The sequence below is a fragment of the Rhipicephalus microplus genome, chromosome 3, assembly GCF_043290135.1.
Source record: "Rhipicephalus microplus isolate Deutch F79 chromosome 3, USDA_Rmic, whole genome shotgun sequence".
NCBI lineage: Eukaryota > Metazoa > Arthropoda > Arachnida > Ixodida > Ixodidae > Rhipicephalus > Rhipicephalus microplus.
In genome coordinates this window covers 44,184,231-44,201,388 of record NC_134702.1, presented here as the reverse complement: position 1 = coordinate 44,201,388, position 17,158 = coordinate 44,184,231, and the positions used below count along the sequence as shown (strand labels likewise).

The 17,158-nt window shown below is 43.8% G+C and overlaps 1 protein-coding gene across 3 annotated transcripts in view; it reads right to left on the bottom strand.

Annotated features, from left to right (window-relative positions):
* The window catches only part of LOC119175742 (protein kinase C iota type-like), a 44,291-nt gene that overhangs the window by 20,093 nt on the left and 7,040 nt on the right, over window positions 1-17,158 (bottom strand). Inside the window, exons 5-12 of one of the 3 annotated variants that reach the window (XM_075889360.1) lie at window positions 17,070-17,155; window positions 14,775-14,906; window positions 14,083-14,194; window positions 12,327-12,448; window positions 9,920-10,084; window positions 8,896-8,993; window positions 4,102-4,238; window positions 2,149-2,234 (exon numbers count right to left, since the gene is read on the bottom strand). In XM_075889360.1, coding sequence (XP_075745475.1) covers window positions 2,149-2,234; window positions 4,102-4,238; window positions 8,896-8,993; window positions 9,920-10,084; window positions 12,327-12,448; window positions 14,083-14,194; window positions 14,775-14,906; window positions 17,070-17,155 — 938 coding nt within the window. Of the gene's footprint in view, window positions 1-2,148; window positions 2,235-4,101; window positions 4,239-8,895; window positions 8,994-9,919; window positions 10,088-12,326; window positions 12,449-14,082; window positions 14,195-14,774; window positions 14,907-17,069; window positions 17,156-17,158 lie in introns of all 3 variants that reach the window. The other 2 variants (XM_075889361.1, XM_037426695.2) reach the window with 2 other exon arrangements.

The following is a 17,158-nucleotide window of genomic DNA, read 5'->3' as shown; positions in this document are numbered from 1 at the left end:
TTGTCACTTTTGGTCCCAAAGAGCAGTCTGCCCCCTTAAGAGTGTCCGCTGAAAGTATTTTCACTCTGAAAATATTTCAAAAAAAAAAAAAAGTATTTTCACTGAAAATATTTTCACTTTTAACTCTACAGGACGTGCAGCTACATGAACCTTCGCCGAAGCATATATATGTACACGATAAAAAAAAAAAAGGCACACACACACCACACACACACACACATACACACACAATACGCTCATCAACCAAAACATAAGAAATACTCTTGACTAATTTTCAGCCCCTGGGATTCTTCAACATGCCCCTTAATCTTATAGACAAGCAGTATGTATTCACCGTTTTTTTTTTACTTGTGTAATGAACCCCCTTCCCCCCTGGTCATAAGGGGAAAAAAAAGCTGTTTTTAATGTATCTGCTCATTTTATTTCGGTATGGTAGCCAGTGCTATTGACAATCCAAACAACGTTAGATCAAGCTATTATATCACAAAATAATAGCACAATAAACATCAAAACATAGTTTTGCAACCGTGATAACAGCGCGAGCGCAGACGTCAATAAAAATGTGAAAGTCATGCCTTTTGCGGCAAAACACCATCTGTCGAATGCAGGGGAAACGTCTTTGCAGATAGCACCACGCAAACACAATAACACAAAAACAAAGCAAAAAAACAAAACAGAAAAAAAAACAAAGTGTGCAGCCTCCAAAATGACAGGTGCCCGGTGGAAAAGCACGCCGTGCGCCTTCCATCTCAAAGGCCATGAAAAGTGAAACTGCACCCAACGCGCCGAACAGCGCTTCGTGCACCCACATCTTCTACCACAACGCTTGTGCGCCGCCATCCGATGCTGCCCTTTTGTTGTTAGGTTTGTCGTTGTGAACTTAGTTGGGACACCTGCTGTGCAGGGCGTGTTCGGCCGGTACGCTAGTTACACGGCTGGTTACAAACAGCAGGCGCCGGAACATGGGAACCAAGCAGCTGGACGACACTTCGGCATCGATCCGTGAGCTTTCGTTACAAGAGAAAACAAAAAGCTTCGGGCTACAAAAAAAATTTGTCGCGCATTTCATGGGCCAACACAAGCAAAGCCATCATGCGAAATTTTCGTAGTTATAACTCCTTCCCGTGACTTTTTTTCTCCCTCGTAATGAACCCTCGCCCCAAATCGGCATCAACATTTTATGGGGAAAAAAGGTGTGTTCATTACGTGAGTAAATACGGTAACTTTCATCCAGTGGTGAACACTGTGGCTGAGCACTCAAAGCAGCACCTTCGTGTTGCAACGCTATAGCCGCTACAGCCCCCCAACCAGCAGTAGACCACCAATGAAAGAAAAAAAAGCTAAAAAACACACCCAGGGCAGAATGTTCTCCTAATCCAGCGTAAACGTCATTCTTGTGTAGAGATTGGTGTTTCTCTAAATTCTGCGCTAATTCTGCTGTACTAGTGAGGAAGTGTGTAGCACAGGCACCCAGCAATACTTGTAGCTACCGTTAATCTCTCATCATAGACAGCTATGGTTAGTCTCTGTCTATGAATGATCTTTTGCAGGAGTTTGTAACACCGATGACGGTGTTACGAACCACTGCAAGCGCTGACGTCAGAGAAGCCCTGGTTGGAAGTGCAATAGTGCCTGGCGAAGTGGTGGCACCCTCCCTCGCGCGGCGAGTCTGTCAGCTGCATTTTTCAAGCATCTTTAGCTATGTTAAGTTCATTACTGCAATTGCGTCTTCATTATTTTCAGTAATTATATAATTTTAGACAGTGTTTGTCTATTTCATGCGGGTTTTAAGTATTGTTAGCTTTGCTTTAGGCCTGAATTAATTAATCACTTGATTGTAGACACGATAATCCTACGAGATCTACGGATTGAAGGCAAGCGGGGCTCCTCAAGTGCTAAGCACTTAAAAAACGTTTAATATCAAAACAGTGCAAAAGACAGAGTAGCAGCTAACAAAAAGACACAGAAAACAACACTTAATATATAAAACATACAGTGCTGCTGTCTCTATTTTCTTACTGGTACTCTCTTTTGTGCTCTTCAAATTTCTAGTATGTTGCAACAACTTGCCCAAGCATCCCACTTTAGATGCAAAATTATCTAAAAGTGGCATCTTAAGGCAACCTAGAGAACATGCTTGGGACTCACCTTGCACATGCCATAGTCAGTCAACTTGATATGGCCCTCATGGTCCAACAAGACATTGTCCAATTTTAAGTCCCGATAAATGATGCCTGCAGGTACAGACAAAGCGAAATACAGCCTTGCTAAGAGGCACTCACTCTAAAAAAACTGCTTTCTCAAATGACACCAAGATTTTGTAATAGCAACCACTACATTACATAGACACACACTAAGTGGCTAACCATACTGAGTGTGAGAGACACAACGTTCACAACAAGATGAAGTGATTATAGATGCAACACGACTTAATCATTGAAGTATATTCCATTCAAAAAGAGAAGTATAACTGCATCAGCCATCCACTTACAGCCCTAAAAAAAAAAAAAAAGCATCTTGGGAAGTGGCAAATGCACTGTTTGCATGTGCAAGAGAAAGTGTGTCATGTGCAAAGTAGGAATTGCTGATGTTTACAGCGATTTTGGATTTTCTTCCCCACGATTATGTCAGCCAGTACATTGTGTTTTTCAACTAAAAATTTTATTTAGAATAAGCAATTGTGTTCTGTTTGCTTTTCTTCATCTTGTGTCTGTTTGATTCTGCGTTGTTTAATTTTTACTATGTACTATCTATATCAACTCGCCAAAATGCGTTGTGTCATGAAAATGATGCACAATATCTTTTCCCCCTCTACAAATAGCTTTTCATTACCATGCGCTGTTTATGGATTATAAAACTGACTGCTGACATAAAAGATAAGAGGATGCATTGAAGCTTGTTGTGCACTTTATCTGTCATTTTCAATGCGCACAGAGTGTACTGCACGACTCGGCAGTGAAAATGGGGGTTGAGCAATGATGGTAACTGTTATTGAACAAGCTTTGTAGCAGTAGTAGACTTCATACCTTGCTTGACAAGAGCCAATACAATTGTTCACGAATCCCCACTAGCTAGTTTTTCAGTTAATGACTCTTAGGAAACTGAAGTCTGTCGGAGGTAAAAGCGTAACGTCATGCTAGAAACTTCATGCCTCACACTGGTTAAGATAAACAGTCGAAATGGGGTATGACATGCATTGCTGTTCTAATTAACGGTTCTCAATGCCACATTAACCCACAATACACATTTCATAATTTACAACGACCACTTCTGTATCAAGAAGGCACGACACTAGCAACACAAGGCGATGCCAGTTATTTACCACACATAAGTTTACGCAGTAGGAATGCCAAAATGAAATCTAAGTGACCATTTTGTTTTATAATAAGCTCTCAATTATTCAAACTTGAGAGGATCGCAGGATTTTGTTCACATCATCAAAAGTTCTTGTAAATATGACCTGAGGAAACATACTAACTAGCATTGTTCGTTTCTCAGGGTTACAGCAATGCCACTGCGTGATTGCCAGTAATGTTTTTAAATGTTAGCGATGACACTGGTACCCTTATTATACAGTGCGAGATTGCTTACATAGTTAAAAGACAAAATAAAAATCCTTTCCGAAACTTAAAATGCTTTCCCGCTTTACACAAGTGTAATGCTGGGAAAGTGACTTTGATAACTGTTCAGCAACCCTTTTCCTGGCAAACATATGTTTGTAGGTGCATGTGGCTTGGCTAGTTTGGCTACTTTCTAGACAGGCAATAGGCTTTATTTCTGACCGTAAGAGACAGAAAGATGCACATGCTAAACTTGAAGAAAATGAAAGGCAGCACATATTTTCAGACATAGTGAGCAAAACGTTTTAATTTACAAAATTTGTTCATTAGGCGGTTTGAATTCAGCACCTTTAAGATACATTGAAAACATAGTGGGCCTACCAAAAATGTAGGAATTACTGAAAATCTATTGTAATCTAATTTCCCGAGTCCAATATAAAGAATGCAGTGCCATTCACTTCGCACCATGCCACAACTGCATGTGCGCAGCACACACGCACACGGGCACACGATAAGTGGGGAGACCGAAAGACGTACTCACCCCGTTCGTGCAGGAAGTTCAGGGCAAGGGAGATTTCAGCCGAATAGAAGCGGGCATGCTCTTCCGGCAGGCGACGCTGCCGCTGCATGTGGAACATCAGGTCGCCACCCCGCACAAACTCGATCACAAAGAACAACCTGTAAACACAGATACGAGCTTAGTAACATATTCGTGCCAGAACGATAGATTAACCCTTGAAAATGTCTAGAACGTCACTGATATCAACAACAGCCCTTTAGTCATTGAGACATTACCCTTTCAAGTGCACTGCGTGCTGGTGTGTGCACAACTTGTTTTTGATAGTAGTGTCTACTAGTGGCTAAGAGAGCAAGATATACTGATGCGTGGATTAATTGAATCCCTTAAGTAATAAATGTGTCTTCATTTAGTAACCTTATTTTACAGTATTGCAAACTTTACAACACTTGACGCCTGCAAAATTTCACACTTGCGACGACTTCATCTTATATGCCGTGAAAACATGAAAAAGCTGCCGGGGCACAGGCAAGTGCCTGTTTGTGCAGCAACTTGCTGAAAAAACTTCGACCACATTCTCAGACGATCCATTCTGAAAATAGATTCTCATTAAATGAAACCTGAAGGGATCAGGAAAATATGTTCCATTTAACAGGTGTTTCATCTACTCAAAGATGAACAAGGGATCAGAATAAAAGCACGAACCCAATTTTGCCAGGAGCACTTATTCCATTTAAGCAGCAGTTCCGTTTAACAAATTCCATTTACTAATTAACTTTCTCAGAGTATTTCGTGACTCACACCAGAGTTGTTGACAGACGACAGTGTTCTCGGCATTGTGCCAAAACTGCCTTACTCGTAGCACTGCAATCGCACCAAATTGCCCAAAAGCAATAGTGAGGCGAAGATGAGCACCCAAAAATGCGGCACCTTTTTTTTCCCCCCTCATTCTCTCGGGAAACAAACTCAACAATATCTCGTACCACGATATACCTAATATTTCCGACTTTCAATCATTGTAAACCGTAGGCAGCCCCCTTCCAAGTCATAATTTTCCTTCGAGGTCTACCGCTAAGGCTGAGTGCAGTTGATTACAAACTAAAAGAAACAAATGCAAGCTCAGCCCATCGAAACACTTCAGAACTGCGCCTCAGAAGCAGAAGACAGTCATGTTAGCTCGTTTCCACTAGAACTATGAGCACATTTCTCTCGGCTGATGTAAACACTAGCATATCAAGGGTCGATGGTTTGTTTCTACCACCCAAAACATCTATGGCTGAGCGGTTCCCGCCGACAAAACTTACCAGGATGTTCAGCTTTCAACCTAAAACCAGCCACACAAAAGTGTGTTTGTAAGGAAAAGTCAACTATCCAAAACACTGGAGAAATGTTTGATGGCACAAAAATTAGTACTAAGTGCTACAGGATTTAGCATTTATGCAAATTTTCTGCAGGAGGCACAGTAACGGCTCTGGGCAAACCAGACATTTTAACAAGAAAGTGTTTTATGACAGGGTTCTGGGCGTCGAAAACACAATTCCTCGGGCCGTGACGATGGCAGTCGGATGCTTTACTCGTTGTCAATGAGTCTTTACAGACACACCTTACATATTTTACCACTTCTCTCTTTCACAGTGACCTTGTTAACGTGGGGAGTTTTCGCCATTTTAGATAGGGGAAGTACCGCATTATGACGCCAACGACCGTTGGCAGGACATACCTCGAGGGCACCTCGGTGCCAGTGTTTCTTCGGTCAACACTGGCATCTATCTAGGTGCCCTACTCAGAGACTTGGAGGCTGGCTCACTGATTTCCACTCCATTTCATTTCCATACAGTTTCATTGAGTGCTTTCTTGTTTGGAGGCATGCCATCATGTAGCAGGATGAATTCACATATTGATGGCTCAAGCTACGAGCTCTGCCTCTCACCTACCTGAGGCGCTGTGTGGAAGTCTATACGCGAGCAAAATAGCAGGTAACCCAATTAGTACAGCCGAGCCCATTTATATTGAACCTGAGTATGACGCAGCATCAGTTCGCTGTATCCCGAAGTTTGTAGTAAATGAAACGCAGCTTTTAAAAAAAGTTGCGAGTGAAAACACGAACTTTTTTTGACCCAAAAAGTCTGTGATGCACGTGTTTCGTAGAAAAGAAGCAATAAGAGCAGTCTCGAGTTCATTTAAAACGGCAGGGCGCTCGTTCGCTGAGGCCTGTGGCATAAGCTGCATGAGGCCCTGCCTCCAAAGTTTCCTCGTTTTCGCAATCCCATTCCTCCAAATCGCTCTCGCGACGTACTTAATTCACTATGCCTTAATCCGTGCACGGTTGGTTCCGCAGTGTTGGCATCATCATCGGCCGTAATTAAACCATCGCAACAGATGTCCCACTCGCTCTCCCTGGTCGGAGTCGACGACGCGCTGCCACAAATCGCTGCCGCAGTTTGGAAGCTTCAGGCTCGGCATCGGGCCCGATGTCGACAAAGTCGGACTCGCAAAAATAGTTTCCCGTGCATGTAGCCATCACCGCCACCCACGAAATATTCACCATCTCCACAGCTGAATACCGGGACGCCCAAAGCGGCAAGTTGGCTGCCATGTGGTCAACAGCTATGAACAAGTGCTCCGCAACGCGGCACCTAACACGTGGATTACGCTCAAGCCAAGCGGTCACACTTTCGACCTTTTCTTGAGCAGCAAGAAAAAGCATGCTATTCCTCCCGTCAGCCATCATGACCACACACACACACCAAGAGCGAGCAAGACGCGCACACGCAACACACATGCCAGAACGCGGGGAACAGCTCTGGGCCCGTTTCCAGTCAGAAACGAGCCAGCATGGCGGGCGTCGCGGAGCTGTCGAGACTGGCGAAGGCGTTGTGATCAAGAGAGGTGAGCAGACTTGCGAGAAAAGGGCAAGGAGTTGCGATAAAGAGAGGGAGGATGCGGCGGGAGGGCAACCTTGAAAACCAAAACACACGGGAAGGAGGCAGGTTGGGTAGCTTGCTTGAAAGGTCCGCGAAACTTGCACATAGAAAAACTTGGAAACAGTGCATGGCCGCCTGAATTGATGCACGCGGCGGTGTTTGAAGAATCGGCGGCCGTGGTCGAAAAATCGTTTCGTTGCGTCGGTGGATTTGCGTGGCCTCACGAACTTCAATATTTCGTGATTTGTTCCGCGTAAATTAACAGCCGTTATTGCGGTTCCACAAGCGCGCGGAAGGCATGCTGAGTTGAGTGCGAAGTCAGCGAGAACAAGTCCTAAACACGAAACGAATCGCGAATTATCAGCGTCGGTTTTTGTAGCGTACGCGCGTGGACTAGACCCAGACTAGCGGATACAGTCGGTGGTCGATGATGTCGGCAAATGGTCTGGTCACTCAAGGCCGGCGACGCCACCTACAGTACCACAGCGATCAAAAACAGGGTAGATGGTCGACCGGTCTTCGAAAGATCGGTGGCAGTGTGAAAACACGGGCCTCGTCTGTCGGTGCAGGGTGCTCAGAGTAGCGGGAGAACAAAGGACGGAAGGGTGCGTAACAAAAAGCGGTCGGGGAGAGCGGCAACCAGAGGGTCGCGGAGGCAGGGTCGGCGTTTAGCAATAAGAATGTATGGGCACCTCGCCGATGCCGGATTGGTGGTCGAAATTGATTCCCCGGGAAGTCGGCAGACCGCTGACTACGTTCGCTGTAACCGATCAGCAGCGCTCAAAGACGTTCGTTGTAAGTGCGATTTTGTGCCATTGAACTAATGTATATTTTCACGGTCACGCGGATATTGTTAGTTTTAAGCGAAAGTTTGTTTTAAGTGGGGCCATTACATGTGGGCTCCACTGTAGTACAAAGCGCACACTTTGCGGTTTCCCTCCACAAATTTTGACAAAGTCTGTGAGCCATATCGCGTACTAGAGATAATACGCCTGCCGATGCCATCTTTGTGCAGGATTCACCCTTCCCTATGTCAGGGTTTATTCTGATTCAGCTACCACAAAGGTTTGATCTTAATTACCGATGTTGGTCATCAGGATGGCGATCTGCTACCAGGTGTCAATATAGGTGCTTCCACATCAAACGGTTCTTTAGCCGCCTAACACCAGCAGACATTGTGCAGGCTCTCATTGATCAATGCATTTATCAATGTACGTATTTATCAAAGCTCAATTACTTGTGTTGAGACACGTTTCACTTTTGTGTTATACAAATTCCTATGATAGAGGTATCAACTATGTTTTTTTCTTCTTGCGTTTCAACCACTATAGCGAAGATGCAATGACCAATACACACATAAAAGTTGTGGCGGTGCTGACACCCCCTGCAAAGTTGTTTGCGCCGCGTGGCGCACGTGTCTCGCCCAAAAGCCGCATTTCGAGTTACAACTATCGGGCGGTAGGTGGCGTTGCGTACGCGAGCGGTGACCCCTGGCGGAAGGCAAGCCTTCGTGGCGGGCGAAAGTTGAGCGAGTCTCTTCTGCGTGTGGCGGTTGCCGCGAGCAGTTGTCTCTCCGGTGGGTCTACCGTGGACGGCACTGCGGGCCGCCTGCGGTAGGCCCACGTGGTGAGTGAAGCTTTGGCGACACCGCCTTTTGTGTGCTCTTGTGTTATGTTGTTTGAGTGTATGGTTATGTTGTGTAATGATGACTTAGCGTGTTGATAACAATTGATGTATCGATTTGGCGGACGATATAGTCATTCAAAAGTAGTTAAAAAGTGTGTTGTTTGGTTTGTACCGACCGCGTCTTCTGTGTTCGTTCACTCCAAGAGCGTGGCGTGTCACTCGCCAATCGAGACCCCACAAAGTAAGCCAACGAAGCCTGAAGACTGACCTGCTTTCTGTCTGGAAGCAGGAGTGCAGGCCCACGAGGAACGGGTAGTTAGATGCTGTTTCAAAGACATGCTTTTCGGTCTGGATCCAGTCGATGTCCTGCACCCCACACATGAAATGCTCACAAGTTGGCAGCAGCATGCAGAGAAACACACAGTGTATAAAAGATTACCACTTAAATTAATCATAAACATAAACGATAAAACAGAAGGTCGTAAAGCTGCTATAACAGCAAGTTTATTCGATCAACTGATTGAACCACTTGGCCACTCATTTTGAACTGTGTAAAATCAAGCTGCTTTACATATTAAAAAAAAATAAACATTATGCCATATACAGCATGCTTGTCACATTGTCAGGAGATGGTCAGTGTCAATGAAAGAACGAAAAGAAGAAAAAAACAGGACAGGGCATGGTAAGTGGCATGATGGCAATGAAGGTCAGTGAAACAAGCCAAAAATAGTGAGAACTTCACATTATGCAAGTGAAAAGTGCCAAAACTTAAACTTTGGTGCAATCTTTTATGGAAGAAAAAAACGACAGTGCAAGAGAGAGAGAGAGAGAGAGAGAAAATTCTCGATCCTGCTGAGAACCGCTGACTGCACAACAAACTCTTTTAGGCCCATCAGCATTTTATGCATCCAGAGCAAACTTTAGGAGCAAGTAACCTTGCAGTAAAGCGCCAGCAGAGGCAGGACTAGTCCTCACATAGACAGCGCCCAGTAAACCAATGGTGCTCGCATCATTGGCCAGGCCAGTGGCCCAGAGTTTCTCTTCCCGGACAAAGCTCATCTAGGACCCAATGGTCGTCGTTAGTCATTGTGCAACCCAGATAGGTTGCCTGGGGGCATGCCCATAATATATGATGATAGATCAGCTTTTCTTACGTAACCTACGTCAATCGCAATGCTGCGCTCGTCTACAGCAGTTGCATGTCTCCGGGTTCGGACACATGCTGGTCTGAAAGAGGCCCCAAACAAGCTTGAGAATGAAAAGTTTAGCGACTGACCGTAAACACTGCCTACCTCATCATCGGTGACAAGCTCCTTCTTGATAATTTTCATGGCGTAAATCCGGTTGGTCTTCTTGAGCTCAACCATGAGCACCTTGGCGTAGGAGCCACGGCCAATCACACGGATCAGATCAAAGTCCTTCAGACCATACTGACACGAGTCGCCACCGGATTCCACCTGCTTCAATGAAGGAACAAAAGAGGGAAATTGCGATAAGCATCGACGATTCTTCGGACCACAAAGTTTTACAAAACCCCGAAACAGTGAAGAAAGCTAAACTTGCACAACAAAAAACTGAGAAACAGGCATGTGCAAGAAAATGCGCAGTCATCACGCTTCCTAACTGCACACTACTTCTGCAGTCACTCGTGTGTGCACCTCTGACACCACATCTGCATCTGTCAGCTTGACTACTTCCCCGAGCAGTACTGTTTCTGTCCCTAATGAGTTAACTTTCTCAATGCTTTTAAATAGAAACCAGACAGGCTTTCAATTAAGTGCGGCTTTTTGCCAATGTTTTGTGCTGCGTAGCACACATCATGACTGCTGCCACGTAAGCTATCACTGCTCGAAAAATCAATGTTCTGGAGAGAAGGTGCCACATTCCAAAATGGCTGAGGTCCCTTCAGTTCTTAGAACTTGCACAGTAATTACAAATTGAAACGCAACAATTTAGGACTAAGCAATGCACATACTTTTGATTATGCTGTGTTCACAATGTGCCACACTGGCATAATTTCCACTCAGATGCTTACATTGGAGCCAGTGTAACCTCCAGTGGCCAAATTCGTAGCTGGTACATGAGGACATGGTTAATTTGAGCACATATCAGTCTTTACACTTAAAGTTTTGATGTAGATTAACAATCTGTGAGCACTGTACATACATTATATCTTATTGTTGTTATCAAATGAAAGTCACTGCTCAGAAAGCATCAATCACCATTTGATAGCGGTAATACAGTAAACCTCACTTATAACTAATGCACTGGTAATGCAGGGTGCATTCAGTTATATCAGAACTTTTGTTATAAGCAATATTAAGGCAATAAAATGGCAAAAATGATTTACATTCCAGGGTAATTAGTAAGCTTAGTTTCTTCAATGCTGACATGACAATAGTGGCTTCCAGATCGCTCAAAGTGGAGAAATACTCATCACAGAGAGCCTCACATAAGGAAAGCAGCTTTGCTAACTAAACGCACTCAACTGCAGTGCAAATGTTTAACCATGGCACTACTGGCCTCACAGGCTCCTTAGTTTCATAGCTGTCCAATGGACAATTTGCAAATATCTGCACTCTTATTCGCAGCACTCTTATTCAAAGCGCTCTTATTCACAGAATGCCCTTCCCACTCCTTGCACTTTTGCCGCTTTCAGTTCCTGTCAAAGTACGTCGCCCGAACGACAGGTTTCTTGTTCAACATGCATAGGCCGAGTGTCAAGAATCAGGCATGTAATAGATAGCATTGCAAGAGTCCACCCTGCAAGAGACAGTCATCTGCGAGCCTTTATAATGCGGTCTGCGTCCAGCAGAAACGCGAGATTTGTCCGTGTGCGCCATATGGAATGCGCATCGGCGTCGGACAAGATGCACGTGCATGGACAGAGGATATAAAAGGAGCATTGCGTGTGCTCTGGGCACTCCCTCTTTGGCCTTCGTTACAACCGGTCGTGTCTCATGTAAGGGCACGTCTCGACGCCTAGTGTACTTAACCCATATAAATATCTAAATAAATTGTGTGTTCTTGTGTGAGCAAGAATCCTCCCAAGAGTTCCCTTTCCAGGGTGCATTGGTGGCCGCCTGTGCCCCGCTCCTTTGTCACATCAGGCATGAATATCTTGAAGTCATCCATAAAAAAAGCATTTATGGTTACAACAAGGAGAAAAGGTTGTCAGGAAATGAAAGTGCTTGGTTAGGAAAAAAAAAAACTTCGAGGACAGCTGCCTTGCAAATCATCCATTCTTGGCTGGCAAAACCTCAGTACTATTCCCAGATGATGACTTCATCAGCAAATGATTTCGTGACACCGGCTTCCTTACAACATGTTGGCAAATTTACTCCAACATATATCAGCAGCCCTCGGCTGTGCTTGAACAGTGCAGCAATGCTGTTTCATACAGTCATATAGTACTACATTAGAATTAAATTTATTTCTACCTCAGCTGCCTTCATCTGCTCCATAGCCTTGATGCTACATTTACTCTAAAGGAGCCCAGAAATGCAACTAGTTTGTGACATCTGTGACGTGAATCATGAAGTGCATAAAACTGATGACCTTATGGTCAACTTTGCTATATGTGTAACAAACGAGCATTCACTATAACTGCCCTGTACACTAAAGAAACTTCCTAAAACAATGCTACAAACATAGCTACAAGGCTTTTACAGGAATAACTGCTGCAAAACCTGAACGCACAGCACTTACGCCTCCCGAAACTTGGTCATCAATTTCTTGGCCCAGCTGGCCGGCGGCAGAGTCAGTGGTTGTCTCAATGGCCGAGCCTGCCCTGTGATGAGTCTTGTGCCTTGGAGTTCCAGCTAGATACAAGATAGAAGGAGGAACAGCGTACATCAGTAAACACTGACCTCACATAGTGTGGCTTCCTATGATTCGAAACAAGACCTTGGTTCAGAAAATGATAGAGGCATGAAGTGATAAGAAATCGTTGAACAACGAATGTCACTGTCTAGAGACGAAGACAAGTTCTCTCCCTAAAACATTGGTTGAAGCAGCATTCCTTGTTTGACAAACTTGTCCTGGGACATTGCTGATGGCAATGTTTCAAATATATCTAAGGGCATGCCTGCTGACTTCAAAATTCTAGAAACACCATCAAAACCTTACCCCAAGATTTACAATAATTGCTCCACACGGCGAAAATGCTAATTAAGAAAAAAATCCTTAGATATTTTCAACACATGATTCAGTGTGTAAAGAGACTGCTTCAGGTAACACCGATCAAAATTCTTGAAAGCTCACTTTTCACTGAAAAGCGAGAAAAATTACTCCAAAAATAAACATTCAAAAGCAGCAGAAGACAACAGATGTTAAAATTACATTAATTAGCAATTAGGTACTTAACATTTGCTAATGATCACCTTGCGACACATATTAGGAGTGACAGACTCCAGCGGGTGAACTTGCAAGCAGTCTCAATTCTGAACCAATTTTCAGGATTCACTAGTTTTGAGATAGTATTTATACCAAAAATGTGAAATAACATAAATGGGACATTGAAGTTATTCTTCTGCTTCAATGCGCAAGACAATGTTTTCTTAGAAAATTATGCAGAACAAGAGTGCATTTTTCCCACAAGTTTAATGGTCAATACCATGCATTCTGCACTCGCTTCAGATTTAATTGATTCGCAATGGAAACTCACAGCCTACATTGGTAAATTGTAATATGTATTGTAAAGCACTTACTTAAAAGGTTAACCACATAACCTTGGTTGCTCAACCACTAATTAGCATTGTTTTGATATATTTGGGTGTTCTGCATAACTAGCTTCATAATTACCATTGAAGACTTCTTTTTTTACAACAAAATATTCATGACAGTGTAACCTCAAATGTCCTTCTATTGCATAGACATGGTGTGATGCTGTGATTCTATTACATAGCCATCATCACGCCGATATGATGATGTGCATGATATGATGTTATGTACACATTGTGCATACTCACTGCAGATATGTTAATTTTAAAATTCGTTATCATTTGATTAGTTGCCATGTGACTTGCACCATAGGTTAAACAACAGAAGAAGTATTAACGAAGCTGTCCATGCAATGTTCATATACTGGAACTAAATACAATTTTGCATTCATTTTAAGGAGGGAACACTGCAGCCACTGTTATATCTAAATAATCAGGCAAGCCTGCAACAGCATGAATGAAGCATTGGCTGGGGACTGCGCTCTTTACAAGTCTGTTCTGTCTTTTACTTTGAAGAAATTAGGGGTTGCAAAGTTGTTGGTATGACTATGTACAACAATAATCAACAAGCTCTAAAAACAGGTATGATAACATGATAAAAGATGGCAGATATGACAAATGACTGAACTACATGCTACACCAACGTGATTCATACTTTCTCTTATATTTCATGATTTTAAAGATTATCAGGGAGTGTGGTAATGAATGTGGGGCAATAAGAGGCAAGACTATACCTCTGGTCAAACTCGTACCGTTGACCTCGCCCCCATTTGTTGTGTCGCTCGTCCTCGATGGCGCTGGCGTGGTGGGGGCAGACGACTCAGCAAACTGGTCCTGGTCATTTTTCTGGAAGGACATTCTGGCGGCTCGCATCACAAGTTTTTTACAACACTCTGTGTACTGAACATCAGTACTTCATATTGTATGATAGCACAGTACACTGGGAAGCTTTAAACAAGTACTGATGCAAACAAACAAAAACAACTAGTATAACTTGCATGCTTAAATACTTTAGATAGCTATAGATTATGCAGTTATGGTATAAAAGCTTGATATTTTTAATTACCCCAAATGATTAATTACATATTTGTGGCCACCCAGCTGCAGGTGAATGCTGCAGTGTGGCTTCAAATGGTAAGTCAGGAGACTATTACCACTGATAAAACTGTATTTGGCAGTCATGTGGCAGCACATACACACACAAATGCTCAAACACATGCCGAGAGCCTTGGCAAGGATGAAGGTCGTGCACCGAGTGTTTTGCTGGCTGAAGCCCGCTGACGTGGCCCTTTCAAATAAGCACTTCTCCGTCATACATGCTCTTTTACTGACGCTTAGTTGACGCAACCGAAGTGAAACTTCCTTGCAGGCGCACGTTCATAAAATCCTGTTAACGCAACGAGGCAAATGGGTGCGAAAAACTCACGAGAGGTCCCGAGCAAGCCAGCTTGATGAGCTTGTGACACTTCTTGTGCACCATGAGTTTGCAGTTGATGCACTTGAAGCCCTGCCTGCCCAGCCCCCAGATGCGGTCCAGGCAAAAGGTGCAGAACGCACGCTGCAACAGAAACATAAGCGAGGGGGCGCTGCTTCAAGGCACGCTGCTCAGTGCACGAGTCTAGCAAGAAATATTGCGGACTCGTGAGACATATGCGAATGACCCCATAGTCTAACACAGTGGTTCTCAAATGGGGGTCCGCGAAGCCATTTCTATGATCCCCGAAACCCTCACCCAAATTTTTTTCTTTAAGCGTGACTGGGCCACGTATTGATGAACTGTCAAAAATGAAGTGATGTGGCATGTTGTGTTCAGTTGTGTTATTTACCTACGTACGCCCACTCCCTCCCCTCCGCTGTAAGGGGTCCTCCATCACTTCCACCAGTCCACAAGGAATCCCCGACACATCCATGGCTGAGAACCACTGGACTAGCAGATGCATTTTCAAGTACTGACTGCTAATACAAAACATTCAGTACAAGGAAGGAGGTCTTTGCAATAAATTGTTCGGCTGGTAGTTTGTAAAAAAGATCGCGTGCTCAGAGATTCCAGCAAAAAACAAATGTTCCAAACTTGCCATCATGGCTACGAATAGCCCTGACTCACACTTTCAGGTTTACATGCATATATGCATGTAAACACTGTGGACAGGAGGACGACGGCTGCTGTAGCCAAATGATGGAGCATTGGACTTGTCATCCAAAGGCAGCAGATTCCATCCCTCCAGCGGCACGCCATTTCATCTACTTTCATTTCTTCACACTCGTATAGTAAGTAGAATAAAGTTGAAAGATACAAATACCAACCCCTATACCTTCCTTGGCTTTATAGTCTGTTCATTTTCATTATGGGGTTGTCTAATTAATAAAAATGGGCCCTTACATTCATCTTCTTACATTCAAGGAAAGAGGCAGATAGACAAAAGCCTTTGTAGTTAGTAGTTATGTCATGGATAGGAAGCACAAGACCATGAGTGAACCTCCCTCCCAACATTATATTTAACATCTTTGAATGAAATCAGCAATACATATATAAAATTTACATAGAAATAAAGAAAACAAGCTTCCTCATCGAAACATGGGCTTTAGCAACAATCGGCATTAAATTATTTCTCATGATGTCGTTGAATGAAATCAAACCAAAGAGTGCTTATGTCAGTCCAACTTCTACTTGTCAAAGAAGTTGTCAAAGAAATGCATAAACAATGTTCCAGTTGATTTGCACAATTCAGTTTCCACTCAGTTGAGCAGACATCCACAATGTAGCAAAATTTTGCGGAAAACTCACATGACTAACCGAACACGCTGCCCGCATAGGAGAACAGAATTGATAAAATGTGGCCGAGAATGTTGTTTTTACATATAGGTAACCTTGCTGCTTTGCAACACGTAAGTACTCTGCAATAACAAAGAGTGGATAGTCATGCAACAGAGGTGTAAAAACATAACTTTCTCCTTTGAATATCCTCCACACAACAGCTGTGCAGTGTTGGCTTTACAAAATCTAACAGCATACAGCTGCCTGACAGATAAACATAACAGGTCACAACAAGAATGAATTGCAAAGCAAAAGCAGCCAAACATTTTTCTGCAGGATCAATCTCTGAACCCCCAAGAACTGCCAGCTCATGTGCTTACCCCCCAAAACTGTGCGACATAAAAATGAGGTGCATCAAAATCGAGTAACGAGCATTTCACTTTCTTCTACCCCAGAAAAAAATGTTTAGGAGGAGCTGAGAACAGTGACAAAAGGCAGCAACTGTAAAAGGAATCTCCAACAAAGACAAGTAGGCTATTATCACTCACTATCAGCTCGATCAGTATCATGACGTACACCGACAATCACCATGCATGTCAAACAAAAGCAAAGTCTGGGGGAGTCGTGCACGGAGCGAGCTCGTCACGAACCGACGCTCAATCGAGAAAGGAACCGCAACCGAGATAAGAGAGCCCCCCACTTCTGCCCTTTCCTTCAACACTGAGCTTCGCAGTAAGGCTCCGTTGAGTGAGATGGTGGACTGCGAGAGACGAGAGAATTGATGACAACCGCAAGGTACGCAAAAGCTCCTTCCGTGTGTCTTTTCTTGTGTGTCTTTTCTTACGTGTACTAAAGAGGCGAGAAGTGCAAACAGCATTATCTCGCCCCAACGAAAAAAAAAAAGTGCCATCACACGCAAGCCATGTCTCTCCCTCCCGAATGAGAAGTGGTGGGACAGCTTCATACCCGGTTGAAACGCTTCGCCTGGAAGATGTGGCCGTTGACACGATAGAGCTTGCGCCACCGTCGAGCCCCTCTTCTGTAGATGCTCTCTG